Below are 18,838 nucleotides of genomic sequence, written 5' to 3' on the forward strand. Positions count from 1 at the left end.
GTGTTCAAGCATAAGAAAACAGTAGCTAATAGGGCTAAAGGGGCAAAAAATGTTAAAAATGCAAACATAAGGGCTCTTAGTATTCAGAATAAAAGAATTGAAGGTGGATTTGAAGATTACGAGAACATTCATTGAATAACAGAGCTGACTTGATGGGCTAAATGGCCTACTTCTGCTCCTACAAGTTATCATTTTATGGTGTTTTGATCCCAACTCTGCTTGCATTTTGAATGATTTGACCCATTATGTTGGTAATGTTTTTCTGAGATTGATTCTGATTTGTTGAATGCATTTGTATAGCACTGTTGATAGCCTGAAAAGACTTTAGGTGAACGTTATGAGGGGCTGTGGGTAGCCATTTTAATAATGTACCACCCAGCTGTACTTCCAGACTGAGAATGAATAGCTATTTCAAGTGCAGTTTGTTGTGGGCAAAATGTTTTTCTGCTATTAGTTCCTCTTGATTACTAAATACTGTTGTGGAGTTTTTTGACAATCCAAGGCTGCAATAGCTAAATGTTACTTTTGTTTATTATTCAAAGTAGCAGATTCAAGTGATACAGGGTAATTAAATACCTGCTAATTCTTATGATTTTGAGTTTGCAGTGATTGTGACACTGGAGCATTTGGACCTGAGATTCGTCCTTCATTTAATTTGTCTGTGCTGTTTTCGCTGATCTCAATTACACCATTGCTGCAATTAGCCTTTGTGCCCCTGGATTAGAGAGGGGTGGTGGGAGGTCAACCAGGCATTCTCTATGTCATTGTTATCCAGTTTCCCTTGTTGAAAACTGAGAGTGTATGATTGCCGGTAAACGTAGAATGTCTCCTCTGTATTACCCTCCCATGTCAAATGACCTGTAAAACATGCTGCTTAAGAACATGATCTAAGCTCATTTTGTCACAGGAGTAACTAAATGTTTCATAGTTTGAAGCTTCCATCCTTACATTACATTAAATGTGAAATATTAGCTCATATTTGTTCATGACTTTCGCTGAAAATCTCTGATTTCAAATTAGGTTGTCAAATATTTTCTGTCTTTCACCTATTGTGCTTTGTTAAGTGGTGCTGTTCTTTTATACTGAGCTTTAAAACTCAGTACTGTTATACTTAATGATACTCAATACAAGCTACAGGGATATTTAATCCTCTAAGAGTCACCTTTGTAACAAGAGCCAAAGAATGAAAAAGAAGTATCTAAAGCTCTAGATGCAGAACAAGAATAGAATATTCCTGGAAAAAGAGACATGCTGTTGACGTTTTTCATTATGCACTCATCAGGACAGATGCAAGAATGCCAAAATATTAGAGGAAACAATCATTTATATTGCATGAGAAAAGGGTGCTCCTTGTTGGCAAGTTGATTTGGGTAGGTTGAGGCATTGTTGCAGAATAGTATTGTGAAGTGCAATTTCACCCAGAGACATACCTCTCAGCCAGAAGTGTACTGAAAGTTTGAAGCCTGAAGTTGTATACAGGCAATGTAGAACTACCAACACTGACTTTCTTGGTTGGGCTTCTTATATTCGATTTCATCTTTATGGTAGGATGTGACAGTTGGAACAGATCAGTTGAGAGATCTACTGACTTGGAAGCACACCAAAGTGACTCATGCAGATAAAGAGTGGAGAATGTCATCATCATTTATTGGACAAGCTTTTTATGGAGGTGTGGATAATCAGTTGTAAAGGGAGATTTCTCAGCTTTTGTCAGTTTACTGCTTCAAATAACTCCTCTCACTTAAATTACTTATGCCACACAGCAAAGTCCAAACTCAAGTTGTAGATCTGGAACTTATTCTCCTCTTGCCAATCCAGTGTTTAGAAATAACCTATCTTCCAGGATCTGACGGTGATTCATGTAGTGTAAGTAATGTTGGGTGACGATGAAATTTTATCCTTGATCACCTACAGACATGAGAGATAATTTTATGAAATTTCATCTGCTGGGAGTGCATATTATGGAGCATAATGGCAGAATGAAGCATTGATTTTTGAAATTATTTCCTAAAATTCCACTTCAAACTTCTATTTATCTTTTGAAATTGAAATGCAGATCAAATAAGTGGAGCTGATAAAGGAAACTAGACAGGTCTACCTGTGAATATGGATGAGTGAGGGTAATTTCTTGAAATTCAAGAAAGATAAACTATTTCTGCCAGTTACCTGAATTATAACTGTGGACTAAAATGTGGATATACATTTTCCCAAATAACTACTATATTACCTGCCTTTACTGGGTAGGACAAGCTACAGGCTTAATGGACCAAAGTGTCTGAAATTGCACAATTATTATAAATAGAAATTATTGGTGGAATTTCATAGAGCTGTACAGCATGGAAACAGACCCTTGGTCCAATTTGTCCATGCTTACCAGACATCCTAAATTAATCTAATCCCATTTGCTAGCATTTGACCCATATCCCTCTAAACTCTTACTATGTTAGTTTTGTGGACAATCATTCGTCTGTTATAAGTCTTAACAATCATCTTGTGAGACAATTGGGGATGGATTTTGGCAAGCAAAGCGAAAAGTTAAGTCTGGGAATGGACTGACTTGTTGGACCTAATTTGATAAAAAGTGCCTTGATACTTGATCCACGCTATTTGTGTGCATGCATGTTGTATGTGTATGTGTGTGTAGGGGTGCATGTAGGTTAGGCAGGAGGAAACAGTCTTACTGATGGTCATTGTGTGGTGTTTGAAACGGCTTTGTAATGAACAGAGGAGAGAGCTCTCAATTGTCTGGTTTGGTTTGAATAGAGCTGGGGAAAGGAGCATCATATGTAGAAAGAGCAGGACCATAAACAATGAATGTATATTATAGGAAGTGATTACAGAGTAGTGGATGCACTGTTTATAATCTTGTAGGATTTCATAGATTCTGGAAAAGTCACAGGTGATTGGAAAACTGACAGTGTAGCTGTTTACTTAACAAGGGAAGCAGACAAAAACCAGACAATGATAGGCCAATTAGCTTAATATATCTATTATTGAGAAAATGTTAAGAGTCTATTATAAAGAATGCAAAAGCAGAGCATTTACAATCAGAGCCAGCATGGCTTCATGAAGGGGAAATCACATCTGACAAATTTACTACAATTCTTTGAAGAGGCAGCAAGTGGGATAGATAAAGAGGAAGCAGTAGGTATATTTTCAGAAGGCATTTGATAGATTCCATACATTAGACTACTTAATAAGATTAGAGTCTATGGTTTTGGAGGTAGAATATTAGCATGGTGATGTTGATTAACTGGGTTACATAGCTACAGGATGCATCTTTTTGACTAGAGACTGCTTCCTCACACATTCTGCTGTAGTATCTTGTGAAGTCAAGCAGCCTTACTGAAACCATCCTGTTTGTCCGTGATATTCATTGATTTGTAAACTAATCTCAAAAATAAGTTTCTTCTGCCCTCTTCCTCATAACAATGTGAAACACATTAGTGTTGTATTTAATAGAAAAGGCTGAATAAATTCTTGGCTGAACTCCCTTTCATCTGAAAAGTAAATGAATGGTTTGCAGTACTCCTGTTTACAGCGCGATGCTAATAAGATTTTCCTGGGTGTTTGGAGACCCAAGAGGCTGCTGTCATTGTCTAAAAGTGTAATAAATCACAGTTTGTTCTCAGTAAACAATCTAAGCCTTCCTTTGATCACTAACAGTCAGACCACTCGTGCCTATTGCTGGGCAGACTCAGAACAGGTCACATCAAGTCCTTTATTTACCCTAAATTCAAAATTACAGACTCAAGAATCCTTGAGAAACCTCAAAATTGTAAAGATGCACCAAGCTGAGGCAACTGACTGCCCTGAAACTTTTTTGATTGGTCAGTGCTGATGGTTGGCAATATGGCATCATCCTGGACCTTGACATTAATCTTTCTGTTGCTGAAGCAACTTTATGTTGCTGTAGCTGCCAGTTTCTCTGGCCCAATGGCCAGGGTATTGGTATTACTAACATGGCAGTAAAGATAGCAACTTATTTATGCTGATGTCTCTAATAGTCATTATTTAAACAAATGCCATTCAGTAGATGTAATTGAATAATTGAAAGGATAATAAAGTTAATCAACCTGTTCTATAAACATTTGACTTTTGAACAGTGGTTTAGAATGAGTTCCTTTTTAAAATATAGGAGAAACTATTCATAGTGAGTGACCTGTGGCTGTGGAATTATAGAGTCATAGAGATGTACAGCATGGAAACAGACCCTTCGGTCCAACCCGTCCATGCCGACCAGATATCCTAATCTAATCTAGTCCCACCTGCCAGCACACTGCCCATATCCCTCCAAACCCTTCCTATTCATATACCCATCCAAATGCCCTTTAGATGTTGCAATTGTACCAGCCTCCACTACTTCCTCTGGCACTCATTCCATACACGTACCACCCTCTGCGAGAAAAAGTTGCCCCTTTGGTCTCTTTTATATCTTTCCCCTTTCACCCTAAATCTATACCCTCTAGTTCTAGACTCCTCAACCCCAGGGAAAAGACTTTGCCTATTTATCTTATCCATGCCTCTCATAATTTTGTAAACCTCTATAAAGTCACCCCTCAGCATCCGATGCTCCAGGGAAAGCAGCCTCAGCCTGTTCAGCCTCTCTCTGTAGCTCAGATCCTCCAACCCTGGCAACATCCTTGTAAACCTTTTCTGAACGCTTTCAAGTTTCACAACATCTTTCTGATAGGAAGGAGATCAGAATTGCATGCAATATTCCAACAGTGACCTAACCAATGTACTGTGAAGCTGCAACATGACCTCCCAACACCGGTACTCAGTACTCTGACCAATAAAGGAAAGCATACCAAACTCCTTCTTCACTATCCTATCTACCTGCGACTGTACTTTCAAGGAGCTATGAACCTGCACTCCAAGGTCTCTTTGTTCAGCAACACTCCCTAGGACCTTTCCATTCAGTGTATAAGTCCTGCTAAGATTTGCTTTCCCAAAATGCAGCACCACGCGTTTATCTGAATTAAACTCCATCTGCCACTTCTCAGCCCATTGGCCCATCTGGTTCAGATCCTGTTGTAATCTGAGGTAATCCTCTTTGCTGTCCACTAGACCTCGCAATGTTGGTGTCATCTGCAAACTTACTAACTGTACCTCTTATGCTCGCATCCAAATCACTCATGTAAATGACAAAAAGTAGAGGGCCCAGCACCAATCCTTGAGGCACTCCATTGGTCACAGGCCTCCAGTTTGAAAAACAACTCTCCACCTCCACCCTCTGTCTTCTACCTTTGAACCAGCTCTGTATCCAGATGGCTAGTTCTACCTGTATTCCATGAGATCTAACCTTGCTAATCAGTCTTCCATGGGGAACCTTGTCAAATGCCTTACTGAAGTCCATATAGATCACACCTACTGCTCTACCATCATCAATCTTCTTTGTTACTTCTTCAAAAAACTCAATCAAGTTTGTGAGACATGATTTCCCACACACAAAGCCATGTTGACTATCCCGAATCAGTGCTTGCCTTTCCAAATACATGTGCATCCTATCCCTCAGGATTCCCTCAAATAACTTACTCACCACTGAGGTTAGGCTCACCGGTCTATAGTTCCCTGGCTTGTCTTTACTGCCTTTCTTAAACAGTGGCACCACGTTTGCCAGTCTCCAGTCTTTCGGCACCTCACCTGTGACGATCGATAATACAAATATCTCAGCAAGAGGCCCAGCAATCACTTCTTTAGCTTCCCACAGAGTTCTTGGGTACACCTGATCAGGTCCTGGGGATTTATCCACCTTTAACCATTTCAAAGCATTCAGCACTGCCTCCTCTGTAATCTGGACATTTTGCAAGATGTCACCATCCATTTCCCTGCAGTCCATATCTTCCATATCCTTTTCCACAGTTAATACTGATGCAAAATATTCATTTACTATCTCCCCTATTTTCTGTGACTCCGCACAAAGACCGCCTTGCTGATCTTTGAGTTGCCCTATTCTCTCCCTAGTTGCCCTTATGTCCTGAATGTATTTGTAAAATCCCTTTGGATTGTCCTGAATTCTATTTGCCAAAGCTATCTCATGTCCCCCTTTTGCCCTCCTGATTTCCCTCTTAAGTATACTTCTACTTCCTTTATACTCTTCTAAGGATTCACTCGATCTATCCTGTCTATACCTGACATACGCTTCCTTCTTTTTCTGAACCAAACCCTCAATTTCTTTAGTCATCCAGCATTCCCTATACCTACCAGCCTTCCCTTTCACCCTGACAGGAATATACTTTCTCTGGATTCTTGTTATCTCATTTCTGAAGGCTTCCCATTTTCCAGCAGTCCCTTTACCTGCGAACATCTGCCTCCAATCAGCTTTCGAACGTTCTTGCCTAATACCGTCAAAATTGGCCTTTCTCCAATTTAGAACTTCAACTTTTAGATCTGGTCTATCTTTTTCCATCACTATTTTAAAACGAATAGAATTATGGTCGCTGGCCCCAAAGTGCCCCCCCCACTGACATCTCAGTCACCTGCCCTGCCTTATTTCCAAAGAGTAGGTCAAGTTTTGCACGTTCTGTGGTAGGTACATCCACATACTGAATCAGAAAATTGTCTTGTACACACTTAAGAAATTCCTCTCCATCTAAACCTTTAACACTATGGCAGTCCCAGTTGATGTTTGGAAAGTTAAAATCCCCTACCATAACTACCCTATTATTCTTACAGATAGCTGAGATCTCCTTACAAGTTTGTTTCTCAATTTCCCTCTGACTATTGAGGGATCTATAATACAATCCCAATAAGGTGATCATCCCTTTCTTATTTCTCAGTTCCACCCAAATAACTTCCCTGGATGTATTTCCAGGAATATCCTCCCTCAGTACAATGTAATGCTATCCCTTATCAAAAATGCCACTCTCCCTCCTCTCTTGCCTCCCTTTCTATCCTTCCTGTAGCATTTGTATCCTGGAACATTAAGCTGTCAGTCCTGCCCATCCCTGAGCCATGTTTCCGTAATTGCTATGATATCCCAGTCCCATGTTTCTAACCATGCCCTGAGTTCATCTGCCTTCCCTGTTAGGCCCCTTGCATTGAAATAAATGCAGTTTAATTTATTAGTCCTACCTTGTCCCAGCCTGCCCTGACTGTTTGACTCACTTCTATTCTCAGCTGTACCCATCTCAGATCGATCTCTTTCCTCACTGTCTCCCTGAGTCCCACCCCCCACCTTACTAGTTTAAATCCTCCCAAGCAGTTCTAGCAAATTTCCCTGCCAGTATATTAGTCCCCTTCAATTTAGGTGCAATCCATCCTTCTTGCACAGGTCACTTCTACCCCAAAAGTGATTCCAATGATCCAAAAATGTGAATCCTTCTCCCATGCACCAGCTCCTCAGCCATGTATTCATCTGCTCTGTCCTCTTATTCCTGCCCTCACTAGCTCGTAGCACTGGGAGTAATCCAGATATTACTACGCTTGAGGACGTCCTTTTTAAATTTCTGCCTAAGTCTCTGTAATCTCCCTTCAGAGTCTCAACCTTTTACCTACCAATGTCGTTGGTTCCAATGTGGACAATGACCTCCTGCTGGCCCCTCTCCCCCATGAGAACATTCTGCACCCTCTCTGTGACATCCATGATCCTGGCACCAGGGAAACAACACACCATTCTGCTTTTTCTCTGCTGGCCACAGAAACATGTGTCTGTACCTCTGACTACAGAATCCCCTAACACAATTGATCTCTTGGAAGCTGACGTACCCCTCGTTGCATTAGAGCCAGTGTCAATACCAGAAACTTGGCTGTTCGTGCTACGTTCCCCTGAGAATCCATCACCCCCTACATTTTCCAAAACAGCATACCTGTTGAAATGGGTATATCCACAAAAGACTCCTGCCCTAGGTGCCAACCTCTCTCACCCTTCCTGGAGTTAATCCATCTATGTGACTGTATTTGAGACTTTCCCCCTTCCTATAACTGCCATCCATCCCATATTGTTGCTATTGCAAATTCCTCATTGCTTCTATCTGTCTCTCCAACCAATCCACTCGATCTGATAAGATTATGGCAGATATAATCCGCAGTAATCCTTAAACTCTCTTTTAACTCCCACATCTGACAAGAAGTACATACCACTGCAAAGGCCATTTTTGCTCCTTCACAATCTACAGACCCAAAAAATAACACCGTCTTATTCCTCTATAAACACTACCCCAGGTTAAATTAATAGCTATGGCTTATATTTTAAGTTTAATTCATAGACTTATCTCTAAAAACATATAATCAAGAAAGAATCCACTACACTCACTACTGCAGCCTTTCTCTTGGACAGACTTAAAACAACAATTAACTTACCTGATTCTGTGCTGTGAACTTCGCCCAACAGTACCTCCAAGATTAGTTGTGAATTTTACTGTTTGTTACTTTTCCCAGATGCACTCCGATGTCCAGCAATACATGTATTCAAACAGCAAAGGCGGTAACTGTGCAGGTTCTCGTTTTCGTTCTCGTTCTCTCTCTCTCCTGCACTGTCCTCACCACATGCTTCGTTTGTCTGCTCTTCTCCCTTTTAAACTGCTGTTGTTTTGAATTATTTTTCCAGAAAGTTCCAAAACAATGCAACAGCATATAAAACAGTAATTGCTGCTCCTGAAATTCGAGGAAATCACCTCCAACACCTAAAATACATCAAAAATAAGGGGCAGCTCTTACAGCCAGAAATCTTTCCCGTCCTCCATCTTGGATTACCCAGAATCCTCACTTCTCAGTGGCTTACCATCATGTGTTGGAGACGAACTAGGATCTCCATAAGTAGGCCCTCTGCTTGCTTCAGGACTCTGATTCAGAGTTGATTGTGCAAACACTCACATTGTAGCAAAATGATAAATCACAGAAAACTTTATTGACTTTTTTTCTTTCAGTGTTGGAAATCTGTAATACCAAGCAAATATTCTGTTATTCTGAACATATTACATTTTATTTTTCTGAATTATTTCTATGGTTTTGTATTTTTGAACATCTGTAATGCTGAACTTTTTAATTCTTTATTTTTCTATTTTTTCCTAAGAATTTGTACTCAAGAATCTGTACCTCAGTACCCTTATACCTAAAATGGCTCTGTAAAGTGGCAACTTGTAAATTTTTGACTGTACTCATGTGAGTACATGTGACAATAAAGCTAATTCATTCAATTCATATTTCAGAACTATACAGCAGATGTGTGAGCAGCATCAAAATAAGTGTCATTCCCTGTGGTTCGGTGGTTTTCACCATGTCGCTTGGATTTGATTCCTGGCCAGAGAATGACTCTTCCTTTTTCCACCTCAGAAAGTGGGGAAGGCAGAGTCATTAAATATTTTTAAGGCAGAGTTAGATAGTTTCACATCTAACAAGACAGTCAAAGATTATCAGGGTATATGGGATTGTGGAATTGGGTCGACAGTCATATCTGCAGTATCTTATTGAATGAACAGTCTCAAGAAGCTGAATAGCTTACTCTGGTTCCTAATTCTCTATGAAGTATTTTTGAATGTGACTTTGGAAAATTGAACAAATATTTTTGAGATAATATTTCATGTTCTTGAATGCTGTTAAATAGTTAGCGACCAAAGAGTTTAAAGCTGACAAGCTGTTCACAGTATTAATTTAACCTTCATTGCATTAGGCTGTAAATTGCAAGAGTTTAGTTCAGAGTGGTGCTGGAAAAGCACAGCAGATCAGGCAGCATTCAAGAAGTGGTCCTGCTCCTCGGATGCTGCCTGACCTACTGTGCTCTCCCAGCACCACTCTGATCTAAACTCTGGTTTCCAGCATCTGCAGTGCTCACTTTTGCTGCCTTCAAAATTGCAAGATTTAAATTTATACTACAAAGGATCAGAGCTGCAAGGTTATATTTTATGTTGTTGCTCCCAAAGCTGTCTAAACTGGAAAGCATTGGGCAGAGAATAAAGAATGGAATGCAGGGTTCTTAATTTTCTTTTGCCCTTGTCAAGGTGTAGTACATAGATTAATGTAAAGCAGACAACATCTCCAGGCCTATAATGTGTTAATTCTGATTTTCGACATTTATGTTTTCTCATGCTGTCTGTCTAATATATTTTCTGAGTGTGACAGCCGTTAGTGCCAACTTGAGCCCCTGTCTGTAGCCCCCTAGGTTAGATTTAAACTGAGTCAAACATGTTATGCGTATAGCCAGTCAAGAAAGACAGTACAGGAAGAACTTGGGATTATCAATCTGGGTTAGGTGGACCTGAAAGAACATTGTGCTATGAATCCACTGGATCACCCAACCTCCAAATTGAATACACACCAATTTTACAGGACTGAATGAATTTGTCTGAGAGGTGTAGAGTGTAATATGGCCTCTCTTTAATTCCCACAACGTGCTCCACTTGTACATTTATTTTTGCAGCATGCAGCTTGGCTTTCTGTGCTCATGTGTAACTATTGCTGTTATACCATGCCACTCCAGAATGAATTTCTTAGTCCAATTGCTTGAATGGGGCATTTATAAATAAATTTCTCTGCTTGTATTCTTGTTTGCTGAGTTATGGGTCCATGGGTAACTTGCTGTCTGTCTTCACCTTTCACTTGTGAACTTACAAAACGTTGAACTGTGGAGGGCATAACAAGTATGAATGATCCTATCCATGCTTCTGTGAGCAGGAGAAGAAACCTCAGCAGGTCAGAGATGAAACCTGCTATCCACCTGCTCCATATATCTCATTTGAGACATAGAAGCAGCTAATTTGTTGATTTTTCTGACTGTGCCTGAGGTTGTGCACTTATGTTCATGACTAAACAAATCTCTCCTTGTTTTCCAGCTGTGATCAGAGACTGCAAGTTATCCTAAAGGATGAGCAGCACAATGTCAACAGCCACAGACTATGACAGCATTGAGATACAGCAGCAATACAATGACATAAATAACCGTTGGGATGCCAATGAGGAGGAGTGGGACAATGAGAACAGCTCTGCACGACTCTTTGAACGCTCACGTATCAAGGCCTTGGCAGGTAGGCAGAAAATACTGATTGGTGAGACTAACAATTGCAAGGCAGGAAGGGAAAAGTCTACAGCAGAGTGGAGCTGCAAATGAAAAAGAAAGATTCTTCTCTTTTAAATTCCATAGATAGGACAAAACTCAACCATTCCTTTTTGCTGTTTCTATTGCTGGCTTTCTCTTTTTGAACATGTTGATTTTTACAATGTGGTGCAATTCCCTTTCTGGTGTATTGCCAAGTGGCCATCCTTCTTTCATGAAACTAGGCTGCATCTGGTGCTATATGACTCTGTGGGACATTGTAGTGAACCCTGATCCTATCCTCATGCATTCAGTATTTGCACACTTTCCAACAGAGTTCACTGAATGTATTTAAAAGTGGCTATTCTGACTGATTATTCGCCTCCTTACCCCAGGACACCAGGACTAAATATGGGACCCCATATGAAAAATGGAAACAGAATAGAACTATTTAAGAATCATCTGCACTTGAAATGTTAAATCTAGTTTTGCGCCACAGATGCGACAGATCTGCTGAGTTTCGCCAGCAATTTCTACCTTTGTTTCACATCTCCAGCATTTGCATTTCTCAGTTTTATTATGGAACTATTTAAGTTTCAATGAGTTACAATACTCTCATCCTGATTAGACAGTGTGTGTTGCCCTATTGCTCTGCACCTGCCCGCCCATCCTCCCTTAAAATAGCGAAAACAAAAAATGCTGGAAGTCACAGTGGATCAGGCAGCATCCTTGGAGCGAGAAAGCAAGCTAATGTTTTGAGTGTAGATGACAACTGACAATATCAGCTCTGTTGAAGTGTCATGTAGACTCAAAACATTAGCTTGATCTTTGTCCAAGGATGCTGCCTGACCTGTTGTGATTTGCAACATTTTTGTTTTTAGTACAGATTCCAGCATCTGCAGTAATTTGTTCCTTTCACATTAAAGTGTGATCTGTTAAGAATGGTCACTTGGACAATGTTCCAAGGTGCCCGATGCAAAATGTGGAGAAGAATAGGGGAGAGGTGAATTATTATCGAGTCCTTTAACCATTCTGTTGTATACTGCCATCAGGTGGAATTTTTCCTGTCTCTCCTTTTGGTTCCAGTTAATGACGAGTTCATTTGAACATTGCTCCAGTAAAATTTTGTTTTAAAGCACTGTGTTTGTTCAAGTAAATTTGCTGTAAACATCTTGCTGTTTGAGTACGTCCAAGCTGCAAATAATTTCAATTGTCTCCTATCATTTCCCTCATGACTGAAGAGTCCGATGCAAGAATGGCATGGGAAGTCCACAGACTGGCAGTTCATATTACAATTGTTGGTGCTTCGGGGATCTTTCTCAACTGTGGCACCTCTGTCACATGTTTACAGTTTGGTGTAGATGGTTAACAAGACATGTTGAACCAAGCTTTATTGCTTGTTGCGCAAGGGCTGGTCAGCTGTTGCATTTTCGCAAGAGAGGTGGTCTGCAATGCATAAGAGTTTAAAAATTTTTTAGAATGCCCTTTTGTTGTTTGTACTTTGCTGACAAATGTTTCTTAGTTTTAGTCCTACCTGCTTTAATTTTCAAGTTTCTATACAGAATTCACTTGATGGCCTTTGAAAAGTTGTCTTTCTTAATAAAGTTTTACTCTAACCTTCTGAAGAGGTTAGGTTTGTGCCTTTATAAACAGTCAGTTTGTTTATGGTGAAACATTTGCTTGATAGCCCGTATGTGAGATTAAAGCTGGAGTGTACTTGTCACTTTTTCTGTCTGATCTATGCCTAACTTGAAGTGAGATGATAATGGTATGTTTTGTCTATGTTATTAAAACAATCATGAAAAGTAATGAGAGCAATATGCAAGTGGAAACATAACTCCACTGTATCTGATTCAAAACTACCCGACATTATGCATTACCGAAGCACCTCATCACTATATAGTCTGTGCATTGTAGATTTTTAACGAAAACATCTGTATCTTATTACAGCAAAGCTATATATTAGCCACCCAACATGAAAGCATATATTGCTGCAGATACAGAGTAGGTCAGTCAGGATCAGAAAAGGGGAATAAAAGCCTAATATTTCAATCACAGACCCTCCTTTGTAACTGAAACTGAAAGTCCCTTGACTGAGAAAAATAAGAACGGGAATGCTTGGGGCATGAGGCTTGTTCACGTATGTGTGAGAGAGATATGCACAACAGGAGGACGAAGGAAATCCAGTTGCGAAAGTTTCCCAATGGCCATTCTAACTGATAAGATTCTGAGAGGACATGACAGGATATATGTTAAGAGTATGTTAGTGTGAGTTGTCACTAGTGTGTGAGAAGCTGCAGAGGCCATGCAGATTAGTAGTCTTGAGAAGTGGGTGAATGAGAGTGAGTCAGGGAAAATATTGTATGTAATAATGAGAGTGATCAGCCATGATTCACATTCAGAGATGGGTTGCAGTAGACAGATAGAGTGAGATAACTAAGAAGAGATGGAGGCATTTAGCCCAATAGAATGATAGAGGTCATTGACCTTCTTGTGGCATAGCTGAGCATTCCTTTGGTTGAGACCATAATGACCTGATGCAAATTGGACCTGGTGGCAGGCCCTGGTGGTATGACTTCCTTTGGCAGTCCTGAGGGATGGTGATGGTCTTCCTCTGCATAACCCATCCAGGTCCTTGTCTGCAAAGAGAAGCACCAATTTTCCTTTAACTGTCATGTCTGGGTCAAATGTCACAAACCATGCAGAGCAACTCCAGATTGCCAGTGCTAATCTCGAAGCACAATAGCCTTTTAAATATAGTGCCAGTGTCAGGAATCCAAGGGCACATTCTATGAGTGGCGAGTACTTCCACCAATGCTGAATGGGAGAATCAGGCTAGCATCAGATGAGAAAGACACTATAGGGGTGTGGTATGCAGTTAATGGGGCAAGCGTGAGCTGATTATGTGAGATCCTTGCAGAGAGAAACCCTCCCTGAAACTAGATGACACTTAGTTGATTTTTGGTAAGAGCCAGTCATATGTAACATAGATCTATGTAACATAAGACTACAAACATCCTTTCTATGGAAATCGTCAGCCTACAATTTGGTACCTTGTTCGTTTGTCCGAAGATTACGCAGTGACTTGAGGTTGGAAGGGGGTCAATGGTTTCAACTAGTGAGCCGACAGTTAAGTATAATACATGCTCACGAGAAATGATTATATAATTTCATAACAGAATTAGGGCTTCAGATGTAGTTAAGAGGACTGATGAACAAGCAGCAGGAGATTTATTCATTTTTGTGTGTCGCCATTCTAACTGGAAGCAGAACTGGGAACTATTCCCTTTAGCTCAGTTGGTGGGACAGGCTTTACAAACAGTAAAGACATACAGCAACAAAACTGAATAAACATGCAAGTTACTTTCTAAAGTAGGCATTTTGTCACTGTTTTGACTTGTAAAAGGTTTGAATTGAATGGTTATCATGGATGAATGCACAACGCACTCATACTAAATCCCAGTCATGCTGTTTTTGAGCAGGCATTGACCAAATATATCTCAAAGATACATTTGACCATAGTCAGTAGTCCTAGGATTAAATGAACTCTGAGAATATTTTATTACTCTTTCTGCTTGCATTAACCACATAATCTTGAATTTCCTTTCTGTTTATCCCAGTATTTATTCAGCTCTTCCTTGATTACAAGAATTGACACAGGATTGACTGCTTAAGATGCAAAACAAAGTGTTCTAATTTTCAATTTCATCCTGAGACTTGTGCATCTTCTATTTGCGCTTTTTCATTCTGCACTCAGAATCCAAGTTCTGTAATCAGTTTACCTTGTTCCAATGTGTCATCTTCCGGGATTCTGAGAAAGTCCATAGAATTCATGAATGTATTTTGAAATAAGCGATCTGAGCGTCAGAAATGTTTAGCATTGTTTGCTCAGATAGGTCTAGTGAAATTGGAAACATTGCCAGAAAAGGTGTAGATGGAATCTTCCAGGAGTCTTGCGGGCTGTGGCAGTGAATTTGTGAGAATCATGTGACAAGGCATGTAAGGCTTTTCTTGACCGGGGAACTAGAAGTTGCATTTTCCAACTAGGTTCTGGATGATGAGGCAAGATTTTTGTTTGTGAGAGGTGAGAACCTATTAACAGTGATTATAGTTCATTATCGCCATTATTATTTAATACTACTTGGTTAATATACTCTTTCCAACTCTACCACCCGCTGGATCAAAAGTGCATATCAAAATTCCTGACATTAAAATCCATCTCGCTGCTTGCAGTTCCTCGTCTCAGGGTATATACCCCACAATGATAGATACTGGCATTTGACATGTGAATCGCTGCACCATAATGGCATATCTGGTAGTGCGACTCAGTCCTGGGAATTTGGAGGGTAAAATGTTGGTGAAAGAAGGAGATTGGATATTTAAGGGGGGACTGATAGTGCCGAGGAAGAAATGAGATGCTCACCGAACTGTAGTGATGGAGCTCATGAGATTAAGATGAGAGTTGGAGTGGAATAGAACATGTGGGAGTTTATTGGAGATGGACTATCCAGAGAGTGCAAGGTGAAAAAGGATGTGATGATTCACAGATGGGTGAACATGATGACCAGGTTGAGCCTGAAATTCCCAATGTTGACCATGACCTGCAAGGCCTTTCATGGTCTGACATGCCAATTGCAACCTATTAATGGAAAATAGCTGTGACCATGCTGGAAGGCTCTTCATGGAGCAATTGTATCATTCATGCACTCCAGGAGTACAGGTTAAAATTACTTGCAATCATATCATTGTTCATGTTAAATGTATCCATTGCACAAGTATGTGAGGTGCAAATACTGGTCAGAAGCAACTTTTTCAATGTCGTTGGTTCTTGCAACTCAATGATAGACATCACAGGTCACCACAAAAGAGGCACCCGCAGATCATAATACACACAACAAATGCTAGATCTCCAACAGTCCACAGCGGCATGGAATTGATTTTCTCTTAATCGGAGCTGTAAATATACTGCAAGGCTCTCTCTGGTGGGTTAATGAGGGCTGTCAGGTTGGTTGATGGTGGGTTGTTGAATGGAGAAGGATTCATTTCCCATGCATCACTTAAATTTTGTACTGTGTACTTGTCACATAACAAAGTGCCAAGATGAGTCATGCCCTCCTTGTCTCAATACTCCATCTCCTACTATATAAAAGAGTATGTTTAGCCATCATTTCTCTGTGATGCAAATTCTGATTGTTCACATCAGTAAAGAACCTGTTCTGTTTCATCTGCTCCCCATTCAGGTTCATTGGAAGTTTGACTAATGGATCTAGCCACAGTAGGGTTTATTGCCACTGTTGCTGTGATGCAATGAAGATACAGAGAAGTGGAAGAGCAACCAATGCACCCCAGGACCAGCAGCGACCTTCAGTAAATGAAGAGTTGTCTTCACATGAAAAGATGGCAGCTGAAAGGCCCCTTAGTATGAACAGGAGGCCAGAGTCTTTTGTCCCTGATGCCATTTCCTCTGGATGAGCAAATGCAGTATTGGTGCAGGCTTAGGATGTCCCAGGTCACTGTAATCAATGTCATTTGTGTCAGATGATAACACTTCATCTCATTTTCCCCGATGAGCCCAAATAGTAGAATTCACAGAGCTATATCGTAAAGCAACAGATTTCATTAATAGTAAAGAGTTCAATTCCATCAATACACAAACGATTTATGTTGGTCGGTTCCAATTCTTACAAATTTGTGTCTGTTAACCTGAGATTTGCCATAATGCACGTATACTTGAGAACTTTAATGCATTTGGGAGTCAGATCCTTTATAAGGATGGTTACTGGGAGACAAGGAATAGCAACTGATGACTCTGTTATGCAATCTCTGCCTGACAAGGAGCACAGATACAATGCAGTTCGTTTTTCAACTGGGTTCATGATGGAACAAGCAGTAGGCCTGCTGAAGATCAGATTCTGCTGCTTGTATCATTTTGGTGGGACCTTGTTCCAGATAGAATGTGCTGCATAATCCTACCCTGCTGTGTTCAACCTAACTGGAGCAAGCAATAAGAGGATGTAATGGATGCTGATAAATTGGAAGAGCAGGAGCACTTCTGATGAGGATGAGGATATTGAGTATGACTTTGTGCACAATGAAATACAACAGTTTCGGTCTCCACATCCAGGTCCAGTAGTTGAGAGCTAGTGCTGTCGTCACTCATTGACTGTAAAATTGTTGGTGCTCGACATGCAAACACTTTATTTTCAAGATGGTGGTGGAGTAGCAGTGCAATTTGCAGGCATGTTAGCCCAGGTGCCCAGAGCTTGCTTTCCTTTTCTTTCTCTTGCTTTTTTTTAATGACTCCATTTATTTTGACACCTTACCTTCTTTTAATGACTTTGATGGAGGGCATCTTCTCCCTGCCCAGACCCAGCAACTGGGTGACTTCCGATGGCCCAGAATGGTGGTGTAGGCCTGGCACCTGATGGGGCAATCTCCTGGTGTGGCAGTTTCTTGGTGTGAAGTTCTCATCCAGGAGGGCAGTCTCCTGGTGTGGTGGCCTCATCCAAGAGGGCAGTCTCCCAGTGTGGTCGTCTCCTCGGAGGTGGGGGGGTCTCCCGGTATGGCATTCCTGTCCAGGAGGGGCAATCTTAGCCAGGAGTGGTATACTTGGTTCGATGTGGAGTCCCATCCCATTGTGGACATCTTCTTTGGCTCAGCAAAGCAGCCCAGCACAATGGCACAGAAATGTTGTCTTGGTGTGGAGGTCTCAATCTTGTTTTCGAGTCAAATAGCATGGGTTTCGCTTAAACTGGAAAGGAACCAATATCCTAGTGGAAGATTTATTAGTTCTGTTAAGGGAGACTGTAAACTATAAGGATTATGGGACTTGGGGTTGGAGGCAGCGTTTGGGTGGAAGTGGCAGTGGATCCTAAGTTGCAGAGTAAACAGAAAGATAGATGAGGATGGTTCTGAATCTGACAAGAACAAGTTAATTAGAAAAGCCATACAAGACCCAAATCAGAGAACGAAGTTACTCTGAAGAATGAAACTGCACTTATTTCAATACAACGGTTCTGACAAGTAGGACTGATGTTATAGGAAGGATAGAAAGGGGGGCAAAAGAGGAGGGGGAGTGATCTTTTTGATTCAGGAAAACATTACTACTATAATCAGGGAAGAAATTTGTAAAAAAATCGTCAAGTGAAAATATATGGATGGAAATTAGAAATGAAAATGATTACCTTGCTGGGATTGTACTATAGGACCCCCGTTAGCCAGAGGGAAACTGAGGAACAGATATGAAGAGAGATCTCACATATAAGTAAGAATAATAAGGTTGCAATAGTGGGTGATTTTAATTTTCCAGAAATTGACTAGAGCTACCATAGCGTTAAAGGTTGGATGGTGAAGAATTTGTTGAATGTCATGGAGTTATAGAGATGTACAGCATGGAAACAGACCCTTCGGTCCAACCTGTCCACGCCGACCAGATATCCCAACTGAATCAATCCCACCTGTCCAGCCAGCCCATATCCCTCCAAACCCTTCCTATTCATATCCCCATCCAGGGTATATGAATGCTGCAATTGTACCAGCCTCCATCACTTCCTCTGGCAGCTCATTCCATGCACGTACTACCCTCTGCATGAAGAAGCTGCCCCTTAGGTCTCTTTTATATCTTTCCCCTCTCACCCTAACTCTGTGCCGTCTGGTTCTGGATTCTCCCATCCCTGGGAAAAGACTTTGTTATTTATCCTATCCATCCCCCTCATGATTTTATAAACCTCTATAATGTCACCCCTCAGCCTCTGAAGCTCCACGGAAAACAGCCCCAGCTTATTCAACCTCTCCCAATAGCTCAAATCCTCCAACCCTGGCAAGATCTTTGTAAATCTTTTCTGAACTCTTTCAAGTTTCACAACA

The 18,838-nt window shown here is 40.7% G+C and overlaps 1 protein-coding gene across 3 annotated transcripts in view; it reads left to right on the plus strand.

The window, feature by feature from the left end:
- Positions 1–18,838, plus strand: part of LOC132836360 (spectrin beta chain, non-erythrocytic 1-like) — a 302,644-nt gene that overhangs the window by 60,248 nt on the left and 223,558 nt on the right. For 2 of the 3 annotated variants that reach the window (XM_060855846.1, XM_060855848.1), the window contains exon 2: positions 10,773–10,964. In XM_060855846.1, coding sequence (XP_060711829.1) covers positions 10,805–10,964 — 160 coding nt within the window. In that variant the 5' untranslated portion in view covers positions 10,773–10,804. Of the gene's footprint in view, positions 1–10,772; positions 10,965–14,165; positions 14,168–18,838 lie in introns of all 3 variants that reach the window. The other variant, XM_060855849.1, reaches the window with a different exon arrangement.

This window comes from Hemiscyllium ocellatum, chromosome 46 (assembly GCF_020745735.1).
Source record: "Hemiscyllium ocellatum isolate sHemOce1 chromosome 46, sHemOce1.pat.X.cur, whole genome shotgun sequence".
Classification (NCBI taxonomy): Eukaryota; Metazoa; Chordata; class Chondrichthyes; order Orectolobiformes; family Hemiscylliidae; genus Hemiscyllium; species Hemiscyllium ocellatum.